Raw genomic sequence first — 18,840 nt, 5'->3', positions numbered from 1 at the left:
TTTTTTTTTTTTTTTTTTGCTTTTTGGCGAGGAGGCAATTGGGTTAAGTGACTTGCCCAGGGTCACATAACTAGTAAATATCAAATGTGTGAGCCCAGATTTGAAGGAGTTCTCAAGAGGGAATTATGTAGAATCATCCTGAAAGCCTAGGTTGCATTTATTAGGTGCCAACTATGTACCAGGAACATAGCTTTACAAATATTATCTCATTTCAGGGGAAGGCACTAGTAGCTGGTGGGATCAGGAAAGGTCTCATGTAAAAGGTAGTGCTCAAGGTGATCTTTAAAGGAAAATAGTATTTCTAAAAGGGGGATGCACATTCCAATTAGGGGGTGACAGCCTCTACAAATCAAGGAGACAAGAGATGAAATGTTGTAACTGAGAAACACCAACAAGGCTAGGTTGCCTAGACTTTAGAGGTATATAGTTATCTTGGACAGACATTGCAAATGGCCGTTGAATAGGCCTCAAAAATCGAAGAAGAGGAAGAGGGGTTTGGATTGATTTCTGGAAAATTATAAAGATCATTGGATGATCCGAAGCTTCTCTCTGAAAAAAAAATGCCCATCCTTTTAATAGCAATATTTTTCTGGTGTTGCATAGCTTCAAGTTTTGGAATGCTATAGAGACTGAAGAATCAGAACTGAGGTTTTACTCAAATGGTAATGAAGATGTGCACAGAGCAGGTATGAACAGTCTGTCATACATTATAAGCAAGTAATTATGAAGGAGAAATGGTATAAAGGATGTTATCAAAAAGATGTATGACTGAAAAAGATAAACTGGTCACATGGCAAGAGGGAGAAATGAACAATGGAAAATTCAGTTGCACCATTGCTGTCTCTGCAATGTTAAACAAAAATAAGGAAGGGGGATGGGAGTAAGCATTTAGCCTACTATATGTCAGCACCACCCACATCAAAGAAGGCACTGTGCTTTATGAGCAAAGCACAGAGGAACCGTGAGATGCACACATCCGGAGCCATCTCCATCCCACATGTTCTAATGGATTACTCATGCCCAACCTGTGGTAAAGCCCTCCAACCTCACACTGGACTAACTGGTCACAATCAAACACACGGTACCTTGACCCCAACATTGTGATGTCATTGGTCCTCTTGAGGAATGAAGAATGAACGACAACTATGTGCCAGGCATTGGTCTAAGCATTCTACAAATATCCTCTCATTTGATGCTCACAACAACTCTGGGACATAAGTGCTATTATTTTCCCTATTTTACAGTTGAGGAAACTGAGGTAATTAAAGTTCAAGTGACTTGCCCAAGGTCGTACAGCTTTCAAGTGTCTGTGGCTGGCTCGGAACTCAGGTCTTCCTGATTCTGGGCTCAGAATGTTCCACCTAGCAGCCTCAGAAGATCGGGTGAGCCTTCTGTGGCAAACTTGTAGGAAAACATGGACAAGAGTAACACAGTATGGGCTGGCATGGACAAGATGCAGTTTGCATTATGGAGGAAACATTCACATTGAGGAGAACATAACCCCATATGAGTAGTTGAGAAGTAATTACCTTAACAAAGGCATAGATGGCATACTAAGCACATTTTTAGATAATATAAGGTTGGGAGAGATAGTTAATATATTAGGTGGCAGAATCTGAAAGTGAAAATATATCAGTAGCCTATATTAGAATATCTAATATGTATAAATTTTTAATGGGGATACATGCAAAATTCAACATTTATGTTAAAAAAACACAACTCCACAAGCTTAGAATAGGGGAAATGAGAATGGATAAATAAACTAAAAAAATATTTATTATGTACTTACCATGTGCCAAGAGCTAAATGCTGAACATATGAAGAAAAAATGAGACAGCTTATATCCTCAAGGAGCTCATGCTCTAATTGGTGGAGACATCACAAATAAGAGACTTTATATGTCTTCATAGGGTCTATCCAATGTGCTGAGGCTGCTAGGCCTAGAGTCGGAAGACCTGAGTTCAAAGCCAGCCACAGACACTTAATAGTTGTGTGAACTTGGGCATGCCATTTAATCTCAGGGCAGATGGAGAGGCTCTTAAGTTCTTGAAAAGAATACATTTGCAGGGTGGACAGCAAGGTCCAAGGGGCACTTAAGTCAGATGGTAGTATCCAGGGTTTAGTGGTAGGGCAGATGGTAAGGCCTGGTGGTCCTCCGTCTTCTTGAAAATATTACAGCTGGTAAATTCCATTCCATCCACATGGTGTCAGAGGCCATGCCCCTCTTCTCACCTGGGCATCTTACATGATATCTATGACTTATTATTTATAGGCAAGTTATTTAACCTCTTTGGGCCCTAGTAAGAGGAAAGGTTTGATTTGGATATCTAACGTCAATCTTCACTCTAAATCCTACTCACTCAAGGCATCCCTATTAGTTCCCCAATTTAAATAATTCACATAGGATTATGTGCCCTCACCTTACCCCGGGGAAATAACTTCCTATGTATTTTGTATTACTCATATGTATATGATAGTTTCTCCTCTCCAAATGAATGTAAATGCCTTGAAGGAAGGGACCATTTTTGTTTTTGTCTACATTCTCAATGCTTACTCGCCAATGAGGGAGGGATGGTGAACAAAAGCAACACTGGTTTGTAATAAAAACTTATTTGTCAAATAAGTTGTATTATCTCATAAGGCTCCTGTTTTCAGATGAAAATTAAGCTGGTTTCATCTAGACCTGGAGCACTGCAGAATTTCCTGAAAAGAGATAGAATTTGATCTGACTACACACAGGAAAAGTGTAATGAAAAATAGTTATAGAACTTGTCCATCAGTATGAATATCTGGGACAGACAGTGCAGATGGACAAGTTGGACCCAGGGTTAAACAGAAGAGTGGGCTGGACTACCTTTGCGAAATTGCAAAGCATCTTTAATTACCTCAAGATTTCTCCTTCCTTTCCCCATCCAAAAAAAAGACTCCTATATTTAATATTAATGTTCTACCAGTGTTGCTTTATGACAGCAGGACAGACAATAATATTCTTTACACAACTGAAAATAAATATCCCAGAGAGAGCAATGGTGAAGCACATGATGCATAGGAGCAAGCTGCAGCATCTAACCAATGAACTCTCAGGAACAGGAGTAAAAGATGTTCTTAAGGAAATAATATGATAGAAAGCACAGGCCAGTCCCATATCAAGGACAGGGGATGACAGGTAGACAGCCTGAGAATTCCACCAGTATCCCTGAGATGTCAGGAAAAAGAAATGTCTCCAGCACTGGGTGAACCCCCGTATGAGAGGACCTCTATAGGAGTTGCATAGGATAGGTAGGGATGGATAGGTTGTGATCTATATAAGAGAGAAAAAATGGTGAGATAACAAGTGCATTTCAGTATTTAAGTAGCACTTAAGCCCAGTGCATGGAACATAAAGGGCTCTTACTTATTGAATGAATGCTTATTCAATTGAACTAATGAATCATTCCTAAAGCCCACATGCCTTGAGCAACTACTTCTGATTATCCCATTGCCAATCTGAAAAGTGGTCTGGATAAGGGAGAGGACAGAACTGTATGTCAGAACAGGTAGGGATCATAGGGTCCAACTGCCTCATTTTCCTGATAAGGAAACTGAGAAGGTAAAGAACTGGTCCAAGGTTATTGGTAAAACTGAGAACAGGACCCAGGTCCCCTGACTCCCAGTCCAGCTATCCTTCCATTGCATCATGTGTGTAGCCTGGGAGAAGGGGATGTACAGGACAGAAATCTCTCTTGGATAGACTATACTGGCAAAAAGTTCCCTAGGTCAATAACATAGGGGTAAAAACACTTGACTGTGAGGCAGGAGACCTGGTTTCAAAATATATCTCTGCTACTAATTAATTAGCATTGTGGGCATCTTATTAAACTTCTGAGTCTCAGTTTCCTCAGCTATCAAATGGGAACATTAATATCGATACCAAATGAAGCTATTGTTTAAAGATAATAGTTGCAAAAAGTACTTTATAAAGTAGAGACAGAGACAGAGAGACAGAGAGCACATGCTATACAGATAGCTTCATTTAGCTATACGGATAGCAGGATTTATTATTTCTACACACAAATGTCTCACCCAGTTATGAGGCTAGGAAGGATCAGTTGGGGAAAGGGGAGGCCAAGGGAAGGAACAGAGAACCGCAATAAAATTGAACTCACAATGATGAAGGTGAGTTCAAGACCACTGAAAAATATGGCAGTTTCAAGGCTAATTCCTTCCAAGCAGGAGCAGGCTGAGGCCTTCCCCATCTTCTAAGAAGGAGGGCTGTTGAGACAGACCTCTTAGCCAGCCCAGAACCAGAGCTTCACTACTTAGGAGATCTAATCCTAAAGTGAGGGTGGGGCTGAGTCAGTGAGTTGGCTGCTCTCTGACCTTTCACACCAGAGGGGTCCTCTTGCCCAATAACTTCCATTGCACACCCCTTCTGACTCCAGCCTGGCTCCACTGCCTGTTGAGCTCCCCAGCACAAAAGGACCCTTGTGTTCCCTGCCTTCACTAGGCTCCTGACCTGCTCCCCAGGCCTGGTTGTTTGCTCAGCTTCTGGCTGTCTCCTTTCATGGCCCCAAAACCACCCACAGCTCAAAAGTTACAAGAGACCTCACCCCAACTTCCTAACCCCCACCGCCTTACACATCCTCTCCTTAGTTCTCTCCTTTCTTCCAAGGAATTCTAACCCTGGACTCCTATTGCCCTAAATTCAGGACAACTGCCAGGCTGGGCTGATTTCACAGGCAGACTCAGATCTCAAAGTAGGGCAAGAAACTTTTAGGTTCCTCACCTCCCCCACTGGTACTGGGGTGCTGTTCTGGATCTGTTCTGTCCAGGAAGGAAATTCTTTAATCATTAGGGTGTTAGTAAGTACATGTACTATTGCTCCCAGGGGCTGTTTGCATTTTTGGAAGGTATGGCATAGAAATAAGTTGAATGTATGTAATGCTATATGAAAGAATCTCTATTTTTGTGTGTCAAAAAAAAAAAAAAAAAAGACACAGCTGGGTGGCATAGTCGATACAGTGCTGGCCTCGGAGTCGGGAATACCTGAATTCAAAACCAGCCTTAAATACTTCCTTAGCTGTGTGACTTTGGCTAAGTCACTTGTTCAGTGTCTGCCTCAGTTCCCCCAAAGGTAAAATCGAATAGTAATAGCACCTATTTTGTAGTGAGGATCAAATGAGATACTTGTAAAGCACTTAGCCCAGTGCCTGACACATAACAGGCACTTAATGAATGTTTACTCCTTTCCCTTATCTTCCCTTCATGGACTCCTTTGGAAATTTGGTGAATCCTATGAACCCCCTCCCTCTCAGAAAAATGTTTTTAAATGCATAAAGTTAAACACGTAGGACTAGAATGGAAAACAAACATAGTGAAATAGCTATCAAGGTATTCTTAAGAAGTTCACGGTACCCAGGTTAAGAACCCCTGCTCTAAGATACGGGGTTTTAGGGCTTATGAAGGAGATAAGGGGGGAGGATCCTGCTGCCTAAATCCCAATCCATATATGCCTTCCTACTCACAAGGAAACCTGAGATCTAATCTACACCAAACAGAGCTTACCTCGCTTCACCTGGCATAACCATCAAGCTGTTGTGAGTCCTTGGGTAAATCACCGTCCTTTCCCAGGACCCCATGCCTTGCAGGCAAGACACCATAATGCAGTGGAAAGAGTGCCAAGACTGGAGCTAGAGGACCCACATTCAAATCCTGGCTCTGCTCATCTTCTCTTTGATCCTGGGCAAGGTACTTGTATGAGAGCACGTACACCTATCAGCTGCCTTCTAAATGAACATCTCTGTGGCCAAGTCTTCTCATCCTTTACATCCCTCCATGCTACAATGCAATCACTCTTGCAGATCTTGTACATGACATTTCAGCTCTTGACTCAGTGTCTTTTCCCAGGCAATCAGCCAATGTCTGTAATGCCTTTCTTTTTAAAAAACAAACAAGCAAATTTTTAAAGCATTCAGAAAGGGGTAATTACCATAGGAACAACTGGTACAAACTACCAAGCCCCACCCCCCCACAACGGCGTCACACTCTCCCCACAAGTACACACAGACTCCAAAGGAAAGCAAGCTCAAGATCAGAGTACGTGTGGCGAAAGGGGGGAAACTCACATTCCTTAGTTGCTGTGATGCTTTTTCCTCTCATTAATGGGATTCTCAAGATGCTTTCTTGAGGCATGGTATAGCTTCTTTTGCTGGGCTCTATGGGGAGATGTGAATCCAGTTTATTCTTGGCTCCCCATACAGACACCGCTGATAGTTGACTGGTGGATGCTACTGGGATACTGATGGGAAGGTCTCCCTCACTTTCCTTCAAGACTCGGTGTAAAACCCACCTTCTGCAAATGCCCTTTCCTGGTTTCCTTCATACTCCTAATGCTTTCTCTCTGAGATTACCTCCCATGGTAAACAGTCACTGGCTCTGTTCTGGCCAGAAACTCTGAGGGTCTTCCCCTCCCATATTGATTCTTTTGTGAAGGCAACCTAGGCCATCTTTTGCTTCAATTCTTATGTAGCCTTTAATCGCTAGATGGGCTTTGCCTCAGACAAACTGAGAAGTGGGAGAGGTCTTGGCTTAAAAAGCCCAATGTCTCCTACTGCATCCGGGGCCATCGCCAGTTGTCGACCTTGACCTAGGTCTTGCCATGGGGCTCCCAACGACTCTGGAGGAGAGAGTGAGGCTGATGATTTCATACAGCACTGCCTCACTTAAATCCAACTCACTTGCAGGTCAAGACTTCACCCTTGTGATGTCATTGGTCCTCTTCAAGAACCAAGGACAAATAACACCTCCCATTCACACTATGTGTTTCTTCTGTTCACTGCTGTTTTGTATGTTGGGCTTTTCTTCCCGGTCATTAGAGTGTAAACCCTTTGAGGGTCTGGGCCATATTTTTACCTTTCTTTGTAGCCTCAGTGCTTAGCCTAGATCCTGGCACATAGTAAGTGCTTAAAAAATGCTTGTTGAGTGACTTTCGACTGTAAAATTTTCTCATCTGTAAAATGATGAAATTGGATTACATGATCTTCAATGTCCCTTCTAGCTCTAAATCTTGGAAGCCTGTGGTGTCACAGCTTGAAGAGAACTTGGAGATGATTAATTCCAATTCATTAATTTTATTTTTAAAAATATATTTTACTGATTTTTACAAATACTGCCAACTAGCATTAGTTTTGCACCATTTCAAATAAAAAGTTAAATCTTAAGCTGTTTAAAAAATGATATGCAACATTTTTATCCATTAAACAAAAAGTTACAATTTACAAAGCACCCTAATTATATAAATCAATCATTTTTTAAAGAAGTGGAATCATTTGATTCCTTTCTTAATAAAGTGCAAATTAAAATATTTCTTCTTGAGATCTTGAGGTTATCATCATGTTACGATTAGCAAAGTGTGGGATAAAAGGGTGTGTAATAGACATGCCTTATTTAAATTAATATATTGTATATAACAAAATTCAGCCAGTGCATGAATAATAGAAAGCATCTTTCCAATATGAGGCTACCCACAAGCTACCATGTTAATTAAATTTTGCATTATCCTTTAGCCAGTACAGATGAATTACATAATCTTGGAGTAAGAGAAGGAAAACAAGTGTTGCTTGAAAAAATTATTCCAGGTAGCCACTTATCTTGAATGAGGAGAAATAGAACTTGAATTTAGCATTTGCCCAGTACAACAGCCCAGAACTTTACTGCCAGCCAATTAATCTGACCATTTAACTTTAGGTTTCAGGGTGACTATTCTAATTCAAGGTCAAGCTACCTGTACAACATTATTTGATGAAGCCTCCTTCAGATTGTTGCTGGTGTGGTGGGTTTCCCTTTTTCACCGAATTAAATGCTTTATTTCTTCTCCCCTTTCTTCTGTCATCTTCTTATTATCTTCTATTTGGGGGGGTGTATGAGTGTTTAAGGAGGATTAGCACCTCTGGTGTGATGACTTGCCAAGCTCTTTTCAGGGCTGCTCATCCACCTTTGGTGTCCACCTATGGCTCCAAGAAACTGTAGCATGCACAGTGGCCACACCCTGTTAAACACCCTATTTTGACAGATGGGCTAAACCAGGTTGAGGGTAACCTATGGGCCTCAAAGCTGTCGATGAGTTAGGAGGGTTGTCTACCCCAAGCCTGCAAAGACATCCTCTGCTGGAATGAGCAGATGAGAACAATTTGTTCCAATGGCCATTAAGGCAGCTGAAGCAGGCGCTGTGGAGCACTTAGAGCTTCGTCATATATCAAAGACGCCCAGGTCATCTACTGCATTCTGAGCCACTGCCAGTCATCTTGACTTTTGTCTCACCACTGGACTTTGATGACTTCAGAAGAGTGAGGCTAACAAATACGTGTAGCTCTACCTCGCTTAAATCCAATTCATGCATGAGTCAAAACATCACCTCATGATGTCATCAATCCTCTACAAAAACGGACAAACAACATCTTCTATTTAAAGTCCTTTCAGAATATCCTTGGAGAGCTCCAGGAGAGGAAGATGGAGGGATGGTAAGTCCAAGGAGGGAAGACTGGGTATAGAAACATCCTTGGTTTTCCTTGTGTTTGCTCCGAAAGTCTACCAAGTGGAAGAGGTTGCAATACTTTCTGAATATGGCAGTGGGCTCCCTAATTGGAATTTTTCTACAAAGCGTACATCTACATCCAATTCCCTGGTTTAGTGGAGTTTAGTCCTTTCAGTTTCAAGTTATTTTCTCTCCTTAACCTTTCATTGCCAACCACCAGAAACTTTACCATTTCAATCAAATCTGCAATCCTCTATTGCTTGAAGTTCTATTATCTCTGTCATCACCTAGGGCCTTGTCAGCAATACACTGTTCTGTTGGCTCTTTCCTCTTCCAAAGGAGAAAAGTATGTGTCTTGAGCACTTGTTAAAGTCAAGTGGCATTTCTAAAAGGTGATTCTCTGTGGCAGGACCATACTCCTGAGAGACAAGGATGCTTGGACTGCCGCATCTTCTTCACAGGGTTTGTATGATGTCTGAAGATGAGTAGCTACATGTGAGCCCTTCGGGACTTTCCAGCTTTCCTCTGGTTTGGCCCTTTAATGCCTTGCTGGATAGACAATGGTTGTTTCATGGGACTATCCTTTTGTGAGCCCAAGGTAACTGAGCTGATTCAATTTGAGGCAGTTTTTTGCTTCCAGAAAGTGATGTAGCTGCCTTTTTGAGACAAGCTATAGTTTTTTTCTGCTCTTCTGGCTTCTACAAATGCTTGGGGGTGGGGAGCAGGGAGAAAAAGAGAGATGTGGGGACCGAAGACAAGGAGGGATGGAAAATGGTGAGGCGCTCAGACATACTAGCCTTGACAGTGCTTCTAAGGAGTTAGGTCTGTGCTACTACAGGATCAAAATGCCCATTTTCTCCTCCTGACCTGCTGTTGCCGCAGCTAGTGTCCACCCCAGGAAACCAACATCCAGAGAAGAGACTTGCAAAGCCAGGACTAAAACCGGGTTCCCTGATTTCTAGTCCACTACATTTTCCATTACATTGGATTAATAAGGCAGGGTAATTCAAAAGATGATAGCAGTTCCCTCTGTTGCCCCCTGTCCTTATTAGACCTCATGATTTGCTGGAGAGAACAAAGGGCAGCTGGGTCATTTGCACAGCGCGATAAACGTGAGGATGCTGTAGAGGCCTTGGGCTTCTAGCTCTCACAAAGCTGCTATTTGCTGAAGTGAAGATGCCTGCTTGGTCAGACCCAAGAATAGACTGGTCACAATCCAAGCCACAAGCAAGCAGCCTACAGGTTGCTCCACCCTGACGCACCCAGGATGTCTCCCTTTTTGGGGAAAAGGTGGAGAAGTTTAGTGTGTGCTAATGGCAAAACTCACGCATTTCAAGCCACGGTGGTATGTCCTCCAGTACCTCTACATCCTTAGTTGGTTCAGCAATGATGTGGTGACTAGAGAGGAGCTTCCCATGCTGAGAATGGGTTATGTGGCCAACATAGCTATACATGCTGCCTCTGCTGTTTGCAGCTATTTTTAGGCTGTGAGGTTTTGGTGGTGGTGTCTGATTTCTGGGCATCCTAAGCCTGCTGAAGAATAACTGAGAGCAGAACTGAAACTCACTGATCTCAAGTGGTTTGTCATAGAATAAAAACTGAAAAAGACAATGGCCCTGCCCCACCCCATCCCCATGGTTCATCAACCTTACCAACATATGACCACTCACCCCAGGACTGGTCACTTCCCACTCACCTTCCTCGCCCCCGCCATTTCCTTAAATCCTTTTTAAGGGTCCAGGAGAGGGGATTGTTCCCAAGCAGCCTTCATAATGATGCTAGAGTTCTCAACTATCTTATCACTTTCTGAAAAAAGGTCATGCTCCTCTTCCAATGACCCTACTCATCCCACTTGGTTGACCTTTGGTTTCTTTTCCAACCAAAGAGCTCACTAGCCCTAGATGCCTGTGCTACTAATAATGGCTCAGTAAAGATATTTCATCTGAAAATGGTGTAGGGCATAAGCTACGGCAGCATGAGGATACCAGCCCCACCAGGGCAATCACACAGGGGAACGAATGAGCGCATGTTATCTGCCCCTGGATATTTTCAGGAAGATAACCCACCATTAGCCCAACATGGTTTTCATATTCACCTATATGAAAGAAGGGATCTGGACCGAAGGGCTATGGCCCCTGTCCTGTGATACGGTACCTATGGAGACATCTATGAAATTCCCCCACTTAAAAGTGCTACACTTTGACATCCCTGGCTTATGAAGATTCTCCAAGATTATGCCAGGAGGGCACAAGCTCTGGCAGAGACTACCAAGCAAATGACTGTCAACTGAGAAACTGCCCAGCTAAACTTGGAAACATTCATCATGAGAAGGCTGGGCTCTGGGCGACTAATGTTTTCAGTTATAGAAATACACAAAGTCTATGGTGAGGCAGGGCTCTAATTAACCTTTGTCCAAAAGTGCGGACCAGAATTTGCAATAGCTTCTGGGCTAAATTGAGAGGGAATAAGTATAGGAGGCAAATGCTCTTACCCCATAATAGACCAGGTCAGGGTCAGAAAGTATGGTAGGCATTGCTAGCATGGTGAAGCACATTTCATTCATAAGAGATTCCTTTCTACTCGAGACCCCTCAGCATCCCTCTATATTCATGCCATCCAGCTTGCAGTTCCCACCTGTGATTCAATAGACTGTTTTCAAGTTCAATATCCCCAACCTAGAAGTGACTCTTTTTGTAGCTGCCCAACGAGAGTAAAATCAAGAGTCTGGGAAATTCATTTCTTAAAACTTATTTTAATATCCATGTCTTTCATCTGTTGGGTAAAGCCAAAACAGTCTGGCCAGGTTTAAGTTACAAATTAATACATTTGTTTAAAAAAAAATTTTTTTTTTTTTTTGGTAAAGTAAATGAACATTGTGGCAATAAGGGGCCATCCTTGGAGAAAGTGAAACCCATATTAACAAAGCACGTCAAAACGAGAGTCCCACTGGATTCTTCACTAGTGACCTGATCCACACCAGAAAAGGACAGCGCTGTCTGCTTGTCTCTGGAGTGGGGTTAGCTCATCCAAGGGCAAAGGTCTTGTCCCAAGACCAGCTGACCTGAGCCAGCACCACCTTTGTCCCAGATACACAATAAGGCTGAGGGTGGGGAATCCATCTTTCTGCTCCTCCCTTCAGAGCGGAGGTAGAAAAGGTAGAAGATAAAGCTCAATAGTCACAGTGGAATTACTGTAGTTTCACTTCAAAGAAAACCTAGCAATTCCAGGAGTCTGAACATGCAGACTAACTGGTCTTGAAAGGAGTTAATTTTCTCTGAGGTTGAAGAGGGCAGGAAGTTAGAGGGCAGACTTAAAGATGCAGCATTTTCCCCCCCAAATTTCCCCCACAAAGTTAAAAATGTTTTAAAGTAGAATTCAGGCTCCAATCAAGTGAATCAGAATAGGAACTGGGATTCAATTACTGGAATAATTTTTTTTAAGGATCAAAGTTTCTTCCATGTCAGTGCACAAGTAGCTACCATCATTTTTTTTTTTTTTTTTAAGCAAGGTGCTTGGTTCTCAGTCTTTCAGACCCCAGGAGGGCCTCCTTCCTTGACAGCTTTTAGTGTTTATCAGGTACCTGCTGAAAAACCAAGGCTAGAAGGAAAAAAAAAAAAAAGGAAAGTTGTGGGGACAGGTACTAATGAAGCCTCTAAGGATGACTCCCATTAAAGCCCCACTTGCTTCACAAAAGAGGTCTATTTAAAAAACTTGCTGGGATCATCCCAAGGTGATTCCCCATAGTGAGGGAATCAAAGTGGGCCCTATAGCTTAGAGAACCTGTTAGTAGTGGCATCTCCCCATTCTCCCTGCCCCTCACCCACCACCTCCATAAAAGAAACATAGGGATTATGAGCTGTTTGAGTGTGCTTACACTCTCTTTACACCCCTCTGGTCTCCCTTTCCTCAGCCTTGGGGACCCTCCCCCTCCTGAATGCTGCATCTTTAAATATTTCTGGCTGAACCCTCCTGCCACATGTTAGTAACATTCCAAGCTGGTTGCCACATGTTTGGGTTCTGGCCTCCTTCCTCCTCTTTGGATTTAGCACTCCGGTGTTTGGAGGGCAGAGAGGGGCCATGCAGCTCCCATTTCAGTTTCCTCTCCAGTTGATCACACACCTCAATGACAACAGGACTAAAAAGCCAGATCCAAAAGAATGTTAAGATTTGACATCTCTAATTCCCCTCGAGATCTCTCAAAAATCCATCTGATGAGTCTAAACAAGTTATTCACAACCACAGTGTGCTGGAATGCATGCACACCAGTTTGGAGGGGACAATAATGGAAAAGGAGTAGAGGAGCTTTCTGCCAAATGATCTAGCAGAGGAAAGCTTATATACTGTTTAAATTTTAATGTAATTAACCAGAAACATAAAATTATTAGTGAGCACAAAGATCATGTGGAGGAAGTTACTGATCCCTGTTACTACATTTGGCTCCCCAGCCTATTTTTTCTCCCTCTTTTTTTCTTTTAACAGATTCAACAGATACTATATTCAGAGAATCCAAGAGGACTGCATGGGCAGACAAACCTTTATTTAAAAAAATAGCACTTCAAATAAATTAAAAGGGACAACCATCAAGTGTTTAAATTGTGAAGAAACAGATGAAAACCCAGAGAGACTCCTAGCTGCAGTCTTCTAACCTTATTCCTTATCTAATGGCAAAAAGCCACACATCTCTATTCTCCCATTCAACTGATTCCCTACTGAGATGAGGGAAAACAGTTGTTAACAGGAGGCCAGAAAGAGGAGAAAGCTGCATCTGACTGGAATGGACATTTCCACGTACCTGCTAATATGGGCTTCACTTTGTGACCAAATGTTTTCTTTCAAAAATAAAAAAGGGGACTAGGGAAGCTGTAGGTTTTTAAAAACTGAAATTATGGGGGGGAGGGGAGGGGGAGAAGGGAAGAACACTAACTCTAGTGCCATCAATGGGCAATAGCAACTTTTTTTTTCCTTTGAAGTCAAACACCATCCCCAGCTGAGCCTTTGTGCTGTGAGCTTTTCAGGAGATGTTACCTAAACTTTATTAAAAGAAAAGAACAAGTTTAAATATAGACACTGGACTAGCCCAGTCTGTATTTTCAAAGTCCACATTCTTCATCAGAAGCGCTGCGTCAGGGACCCCCCGAGTCTGCATGTTTGCACGTTCACAGTACATGGATCCAGTTAGTTTTTGTTTTTTTCCCCCTCACTCAGAGCAGCCACACACGGCGGCCAGTGACGTGGGGACCTCAGGGCTTTTTCCTGCAGGGCCTGGCTGGCACTGCCCAAGGTTTCTTCTCAATGAGAACTGATGCTGTCATGCTCTATGGATGGGAAAAAAGCAAGAAAAAAAAGCACCTGGTACAGGTTTCATGAAATCCATTCAGATTCGCTACTCTCCGAATCCACTGCTGAATGCCATTTGTCCGCTTGTGTTGCACAGTCTTTGGCCTAGGAGTCTGTCTCAGTTTGAAGAGCTGTTATTGGACGCCCCAGAAGTTGATGCAATTGCAGCTCCGGCAGGGCTGCTTGTGGAAACTGATTTTCGGATGTGAGGAAGTAAATAGGGGTCGCATGCCAGCTGCTGGACATCGATTCGATCCTCTTTTCGGTAGGCCAGGCAGCGCCGGATAAATGCCTAGAAAAGGAAAACAGCTTTCAGGAAGCCTGCTCCTACCGGAGATCCCAAGGATCATTAGCCTCAGGTTTAGAAGCAACTTGTAGCCAGAATTGGAAATTCTTCAAAGAATGGGACTGGGATCTTTTTTCACATAAAATCACTAGATGTCAAAGCTGAGATACAGAAAATGTACAGGCCATTCCCTGCTTCTCTCTACCTCCACAGAACAAAGAGGGCTGGAGGGAGATATGCAGCCAATGGCAACCATATATCTCCTTCCTTCCCTGCACCCTACCCCAACCCTGAGCAGCTCCCATTAAAGCAGTCGCAGATGGGGATGAATGATGGGCATTGCTGGCCTTACCCCTCTTTGGGCGCTTTACATTGGTATCTCTATTGCAAATGGGAATGGACAGTCCAACTAAGGAAGCGATAACAGATGTAGTAATGTAGAATTTGAGCCATCTTTGGAGTCCCCTACAAGAGCACCAATACCAGCAAACCTCCAGGAAAAGATGAAGTGGTAAAAGACACTTCAGATAAAAAACTCAAAGCCATGAAGAGCATGTACTGATTTATGGGAATGTTATTTTTCCCTTTAGAATACAAGTTTCCAGAAGGCAGGAACCATATTTACTTTCCTGTTTTATGCTGAAAGCTTAGCATAGTACCTGGCGCATAGTAAGCACTTATTAAATGCCTGATTGACTAAAATAGTCCCCAAACAAAAGTCCAAGGGGCAACTGGGTGGCACAGTGGATACAGCACTGGCCCTGGAATCAGGAGGACCTGAGTTCAAATCCAGCCTCAGACACTTGACACTTCCTAGCTGTGTGACCCTGGGCAAGTCACTTAACCCCGATTGCCTCACCAAAAAAAACCCAAACAAAAAAAACAAAAACCACAAATCCAAGAAGTGGGAAGTGGGGCTTCCAGAGGGCAAAATAACACAGGAAAGGGCACTAGAAAAAGCACTTAGATTAGCTTGAAAAGAAATGAGAAAATAAGAATTTAATTATAACGTATAATAATCCTCCATCAGATTGCTTGCCATCTTAGGGAGGGAGAAAAATTTGGAACTCAAAATCCCCCCCCCCAAAAAAAGATGTTGAAAATTGTCTTTACATGCAATTGGAAAAAATAAAATACTGTAAATAAAAAAAAAAAAAAAAAAAAAGGAAAAAAGGTTATGTAAGATCTTTGAGGAAGACAAAAAGTGAGGATCTGGATACAGGTTTTTTATGTTGAATATTCTAATGCCAACAATAAGGCAGGACAAGGGGAATTCACCACATCTAGGAAGGAACCTGATGACCAGTCTTTTGGTTACTGTGTCACAAATGGAGAAAGGGTACAGGTAAGAAAACTCAGATGGGGTCACTGTTTCATGTTCCCTACCTAATCAAGCCTAGGGTGGAGGGGACGAAGTAGGCAACAGTGATTTCTGCACTATATCTGTAGGGCAAATGGGACTTGCCTCTCTCAAATTTAGGTATGACACTCTCACATATAATTGTTTCTATTGGATGTCATTAATTTACTAGGTTATCACTGTTAATTGCATGAAAGATCTCAGTGGTTGATGGATATGTTGTACTCCAAGTGAAGGGAACTTAGAGAATGGATAAATGGGTGGGGGTGGAGGGTGAAGAATACCTAGATTCAATGTTGAAACTAAAAATCTCTTTGACATTAGGTTTCAAAGACTATAGTCGTTCCTAAACTTTAAGGACTGAAAAGACCTACATAATTTTTCATATTTCCTTATTCTTTGCACTCTTGAAATGTTTTATTAAATCAAAACTTTTTAGGGTGATTTTTAATTATTAGTAAAAGATTTACTACCCCCACAAATAAACATGGAAACAAACTATTCATTTTTCTAATTGCTCATACACATTTAAAAAAAAAACAAAATTATATATGTCCATTTCAGTTTTAAAAATCTTATCTCTACTTGGTAAGCACAGTAGGTAACTAAATACAGAGAATAATCCCTGGATTTTATCATGCAACTTTCCTGGTGAGCTAGCTTGAATCAAGATTTACTGGTGTCCTTTAATCTAGGTTAGACATTGGCCACATTTTAAAAAAACTATAATCTTTCGTTCTTAGGCAGGAGCGGGCAAGAGGAATGGGTTGTAGGAAGATCTGAAGACCTTTCACTTACTATCTGTGGCAATTTCTATCAACACAGACACCAGGCAAAAGGGGAATAGAGATGTGCGAAAAAGTATCTCGAGAAGTCTGGTCAGATAAAGAGAGTTAAAAGTGTCTGTGGTCAGTGTTGAGTGAATCTTGTGAACAAAGAATGTATACAGTCAACTTTGGAATATGACAGTGGTATGAATAATCTGTCATTTACATTTGGCTTTGGAGCAAAGTATAATACACAACACGGAACCTTCCCCAGCAGATTTACCTTATTAATTATGTTTGACTTAAGACTAGTATTCGCATATACATTCAAGGTATACATAACAGGTATGAGTGGAAGATGTATGGCAATATATGATCATATGTAAGGGTTAAAAATACACTGCAGATGATTCACATGTAGATAATCAAGAGATCAATACTGTCATCGATACCTGCTAGATCATTTTGGAAGGGAAGCCCTTTTGTCCCATAGTACCCACAGGACACCACAAGGTCTGAGATGTACTTGAAGAGAGGCCTCCTGAATTAACTGCTATTAAGACTAAGGAAAGTAGAAACTCTTCATTCTAAACTCCTAAACCAGAGATCAAGCACATGGCTTGTGGGTCACATGTGGCCCATAACATTCCCAAGTGAGGCCCAAACCAGATAAAATTTAACTGGAAATTATTTAACAAAATAAATAAAAACAAATAAAACACAGATAATGTTAATATGTGCTTTTCTAGGTTACCATGTGCCCACAGGGATTCTTACGTTTAGTGGCCCTCGTTTGTATCTGAGTTTAACACTATTGTTTTAAACAGTCACAAGCAAAACAACTGAAGAGAGCCGGCAAGATCACTAAGCCAGGTCCTGTCTAGCTCTTCTTGCTTCTTCTATAAAGTTTTTCTTCATTACCCCAGCCCACAATGATCCTTCTGAACCCCTAAAGCACTTTGTCTGTTCTCCTCATTAGTCATTTAAGGTGTTCAATACGGTTATTTAACTTTTTTCTTATCTTGGGATTATTTGATTTAGGTCTGAAAGGGGCCTTAAAGTCCATCTAGTCTTAAACCCCTCATCTTACAGATGACGAAAAACAGAAATTCTAAGAGGTCTAAGAGGTGAAATGATTTGCCCAATGTCACATAGTAGCGGAGCCAGGATTAAAGTTTAGGCTTTTTCATTACTTCATTTTCTTGTCTTTCCTATTTGACTGTGAGCCCTTCAAAGGAGCACCTGAGCAGGAGAGCAGAAAATCATCTGTTGAATGAATGAACAAAACTTCCTTTCCTTTCTTTTCCCTCCCTCAGGGGCCCTTCAGATTGGCTAGCCAGTCACAGACTGATTTAACATTACTCATTTGGGAATAAAGGGGGTGTAGGAGAGGGAACGGTAGCAGGATTCACATGTCTGCTGCCATCAAGAGTAATTCATTACTGACCTAACATTTAAATAACTTTTGGAAAAATAACCCACTTGTATATATGTTGCCTTACAAGGAGCACCTCAGAGGGCAAAGTGAACATTCCACTCTTAGGATATGTCAAGCTTACCTTTGCTTCAGGTGTCACAACTGGCTTTGGAGGGAACTGCACCTCAGTAGCTTTAAGAATAGTATTCTCTTGCAGAATGTCTTGCTGCGACTGGTTATGGCCAAAAGGCTGTTATATTTATTAAAAAAGAAAAAGAATGATTGTTAAGATGATCAGTTTAAAACATCACCATTCATTTACTGAAAAAGTTCAAGTGAAGAGAGGAGGAAAGCAACCTCTTTAAAAAAGAGCTACTCAGAGACTGGCAAAAATCTAGAGTACAAATCCAAAGAAAATGGGGATCAGCAAACTCTCTAGTCCTGAGTGATATCCATGGACCTGAATGAAACCTGGAGGGTTCAGAAAAAGGATAGAAAGATGAAATACAGAACAGAAAACAGAAGTAGTGAGCAGGAAGGCAGGAGGAATTAGAGAAAGAACACTCAAAAATGATTGGTTCCAGGTGCTGCTCAAGATCTTTAATAGTACCAGGTTGTTGTACAATATTCTAAAAATATAATTTCAAGTCTGAATTTTGCTTTGTGGCGTTCTTCCTGTGAGAGCTAAACATTCTTTCCTTAAAAGCCCCATACTAACAGCAGTACTGCTATGTAACATGAGAAGGGAAATGATAAGCCTCATCATTTCTTGGGTATTCTTCCCATTTTACAGAAGGACAAAAAATAAAAGGGAAAGTTGAGGAGTTACAGAGGATGACAGAATCTTAATTAAGTGCTTGATTTAATCATTATCATTAAGAAAGACATTAAGAGATTAATTGGATGTGTTATACAAAAAGAACTATACAAATAGGCTGCTGCCTTCCAGCTCCTGGTCTAAAAAAGATGCTATGGTCTAATGGACCAAACAAACTGGGTGGGAGTTACAAAACTTGGCTTCTAGTCCTGCTAAGTAGCTCTACGATCCTGAGCAAATCACTTCAACTTTTTGGGTCTCATTTTCATTGTGACATTCTATGACTGTGTGTGTGTGAGAGAGAGAGAGAGAGAGAGAGAGAGAGAGAGAGAGAGAGAGAGAGA

The 18,840-nt window shown here is 41.7% G+C and overlaps 1 protein-coding gene across 3 annotated transcripts in view; it reads right to left on the bottom strand.

The window, feature by feature from the left end:
• Positions 1-11,975: 11,975 nt before the first annotated feature.
• Positions 11,976-18,840, bottom strand: part of TLK2 (tousled like kinase 2) — a 168,750-nt gene continuing 161,885 nt past the window's right edge. For all 3 annotated transcript variants that reach the window (XM_027872944.1, XM_027872946.1, XM_027872945.1), the window contains 2 exons: positions 17,822-17,929; positions 11,976-14,141 (listed from right to left, as the gene is read on the bottom strand). In XM_027872944.1, coding sequence (XP_027728745.1) covers positions 13,968-14,141; positions 17,822-17,929 — 282 coding nt within the window. In that variant the 3' untranslated portion in view covers positions 11,976-13,967. The remainder of the gene's footprint in view (positions 14,142-17,821; positions 17,930-18,840) is intronic.

Source organism: Vombatus ursinus, unplaced genomic scaffold, assembly GCF_900497805.2.
Source record: "Vombatus ursinus unplaced genomic scaffold, bare-nosed wombat genome assembly UNPS02014801.1, whole genome shotgun sequence".
NCBI classification, from domain to species: Eukaryota; Metazoa; Chordata; class Mammalia; order Diprotodontia; family Vombatidae; genus Vombatus; species Vombatus ursinus.
This window is presented reverse-complemented; position numbering and strand designations above follow the sequence as displayed.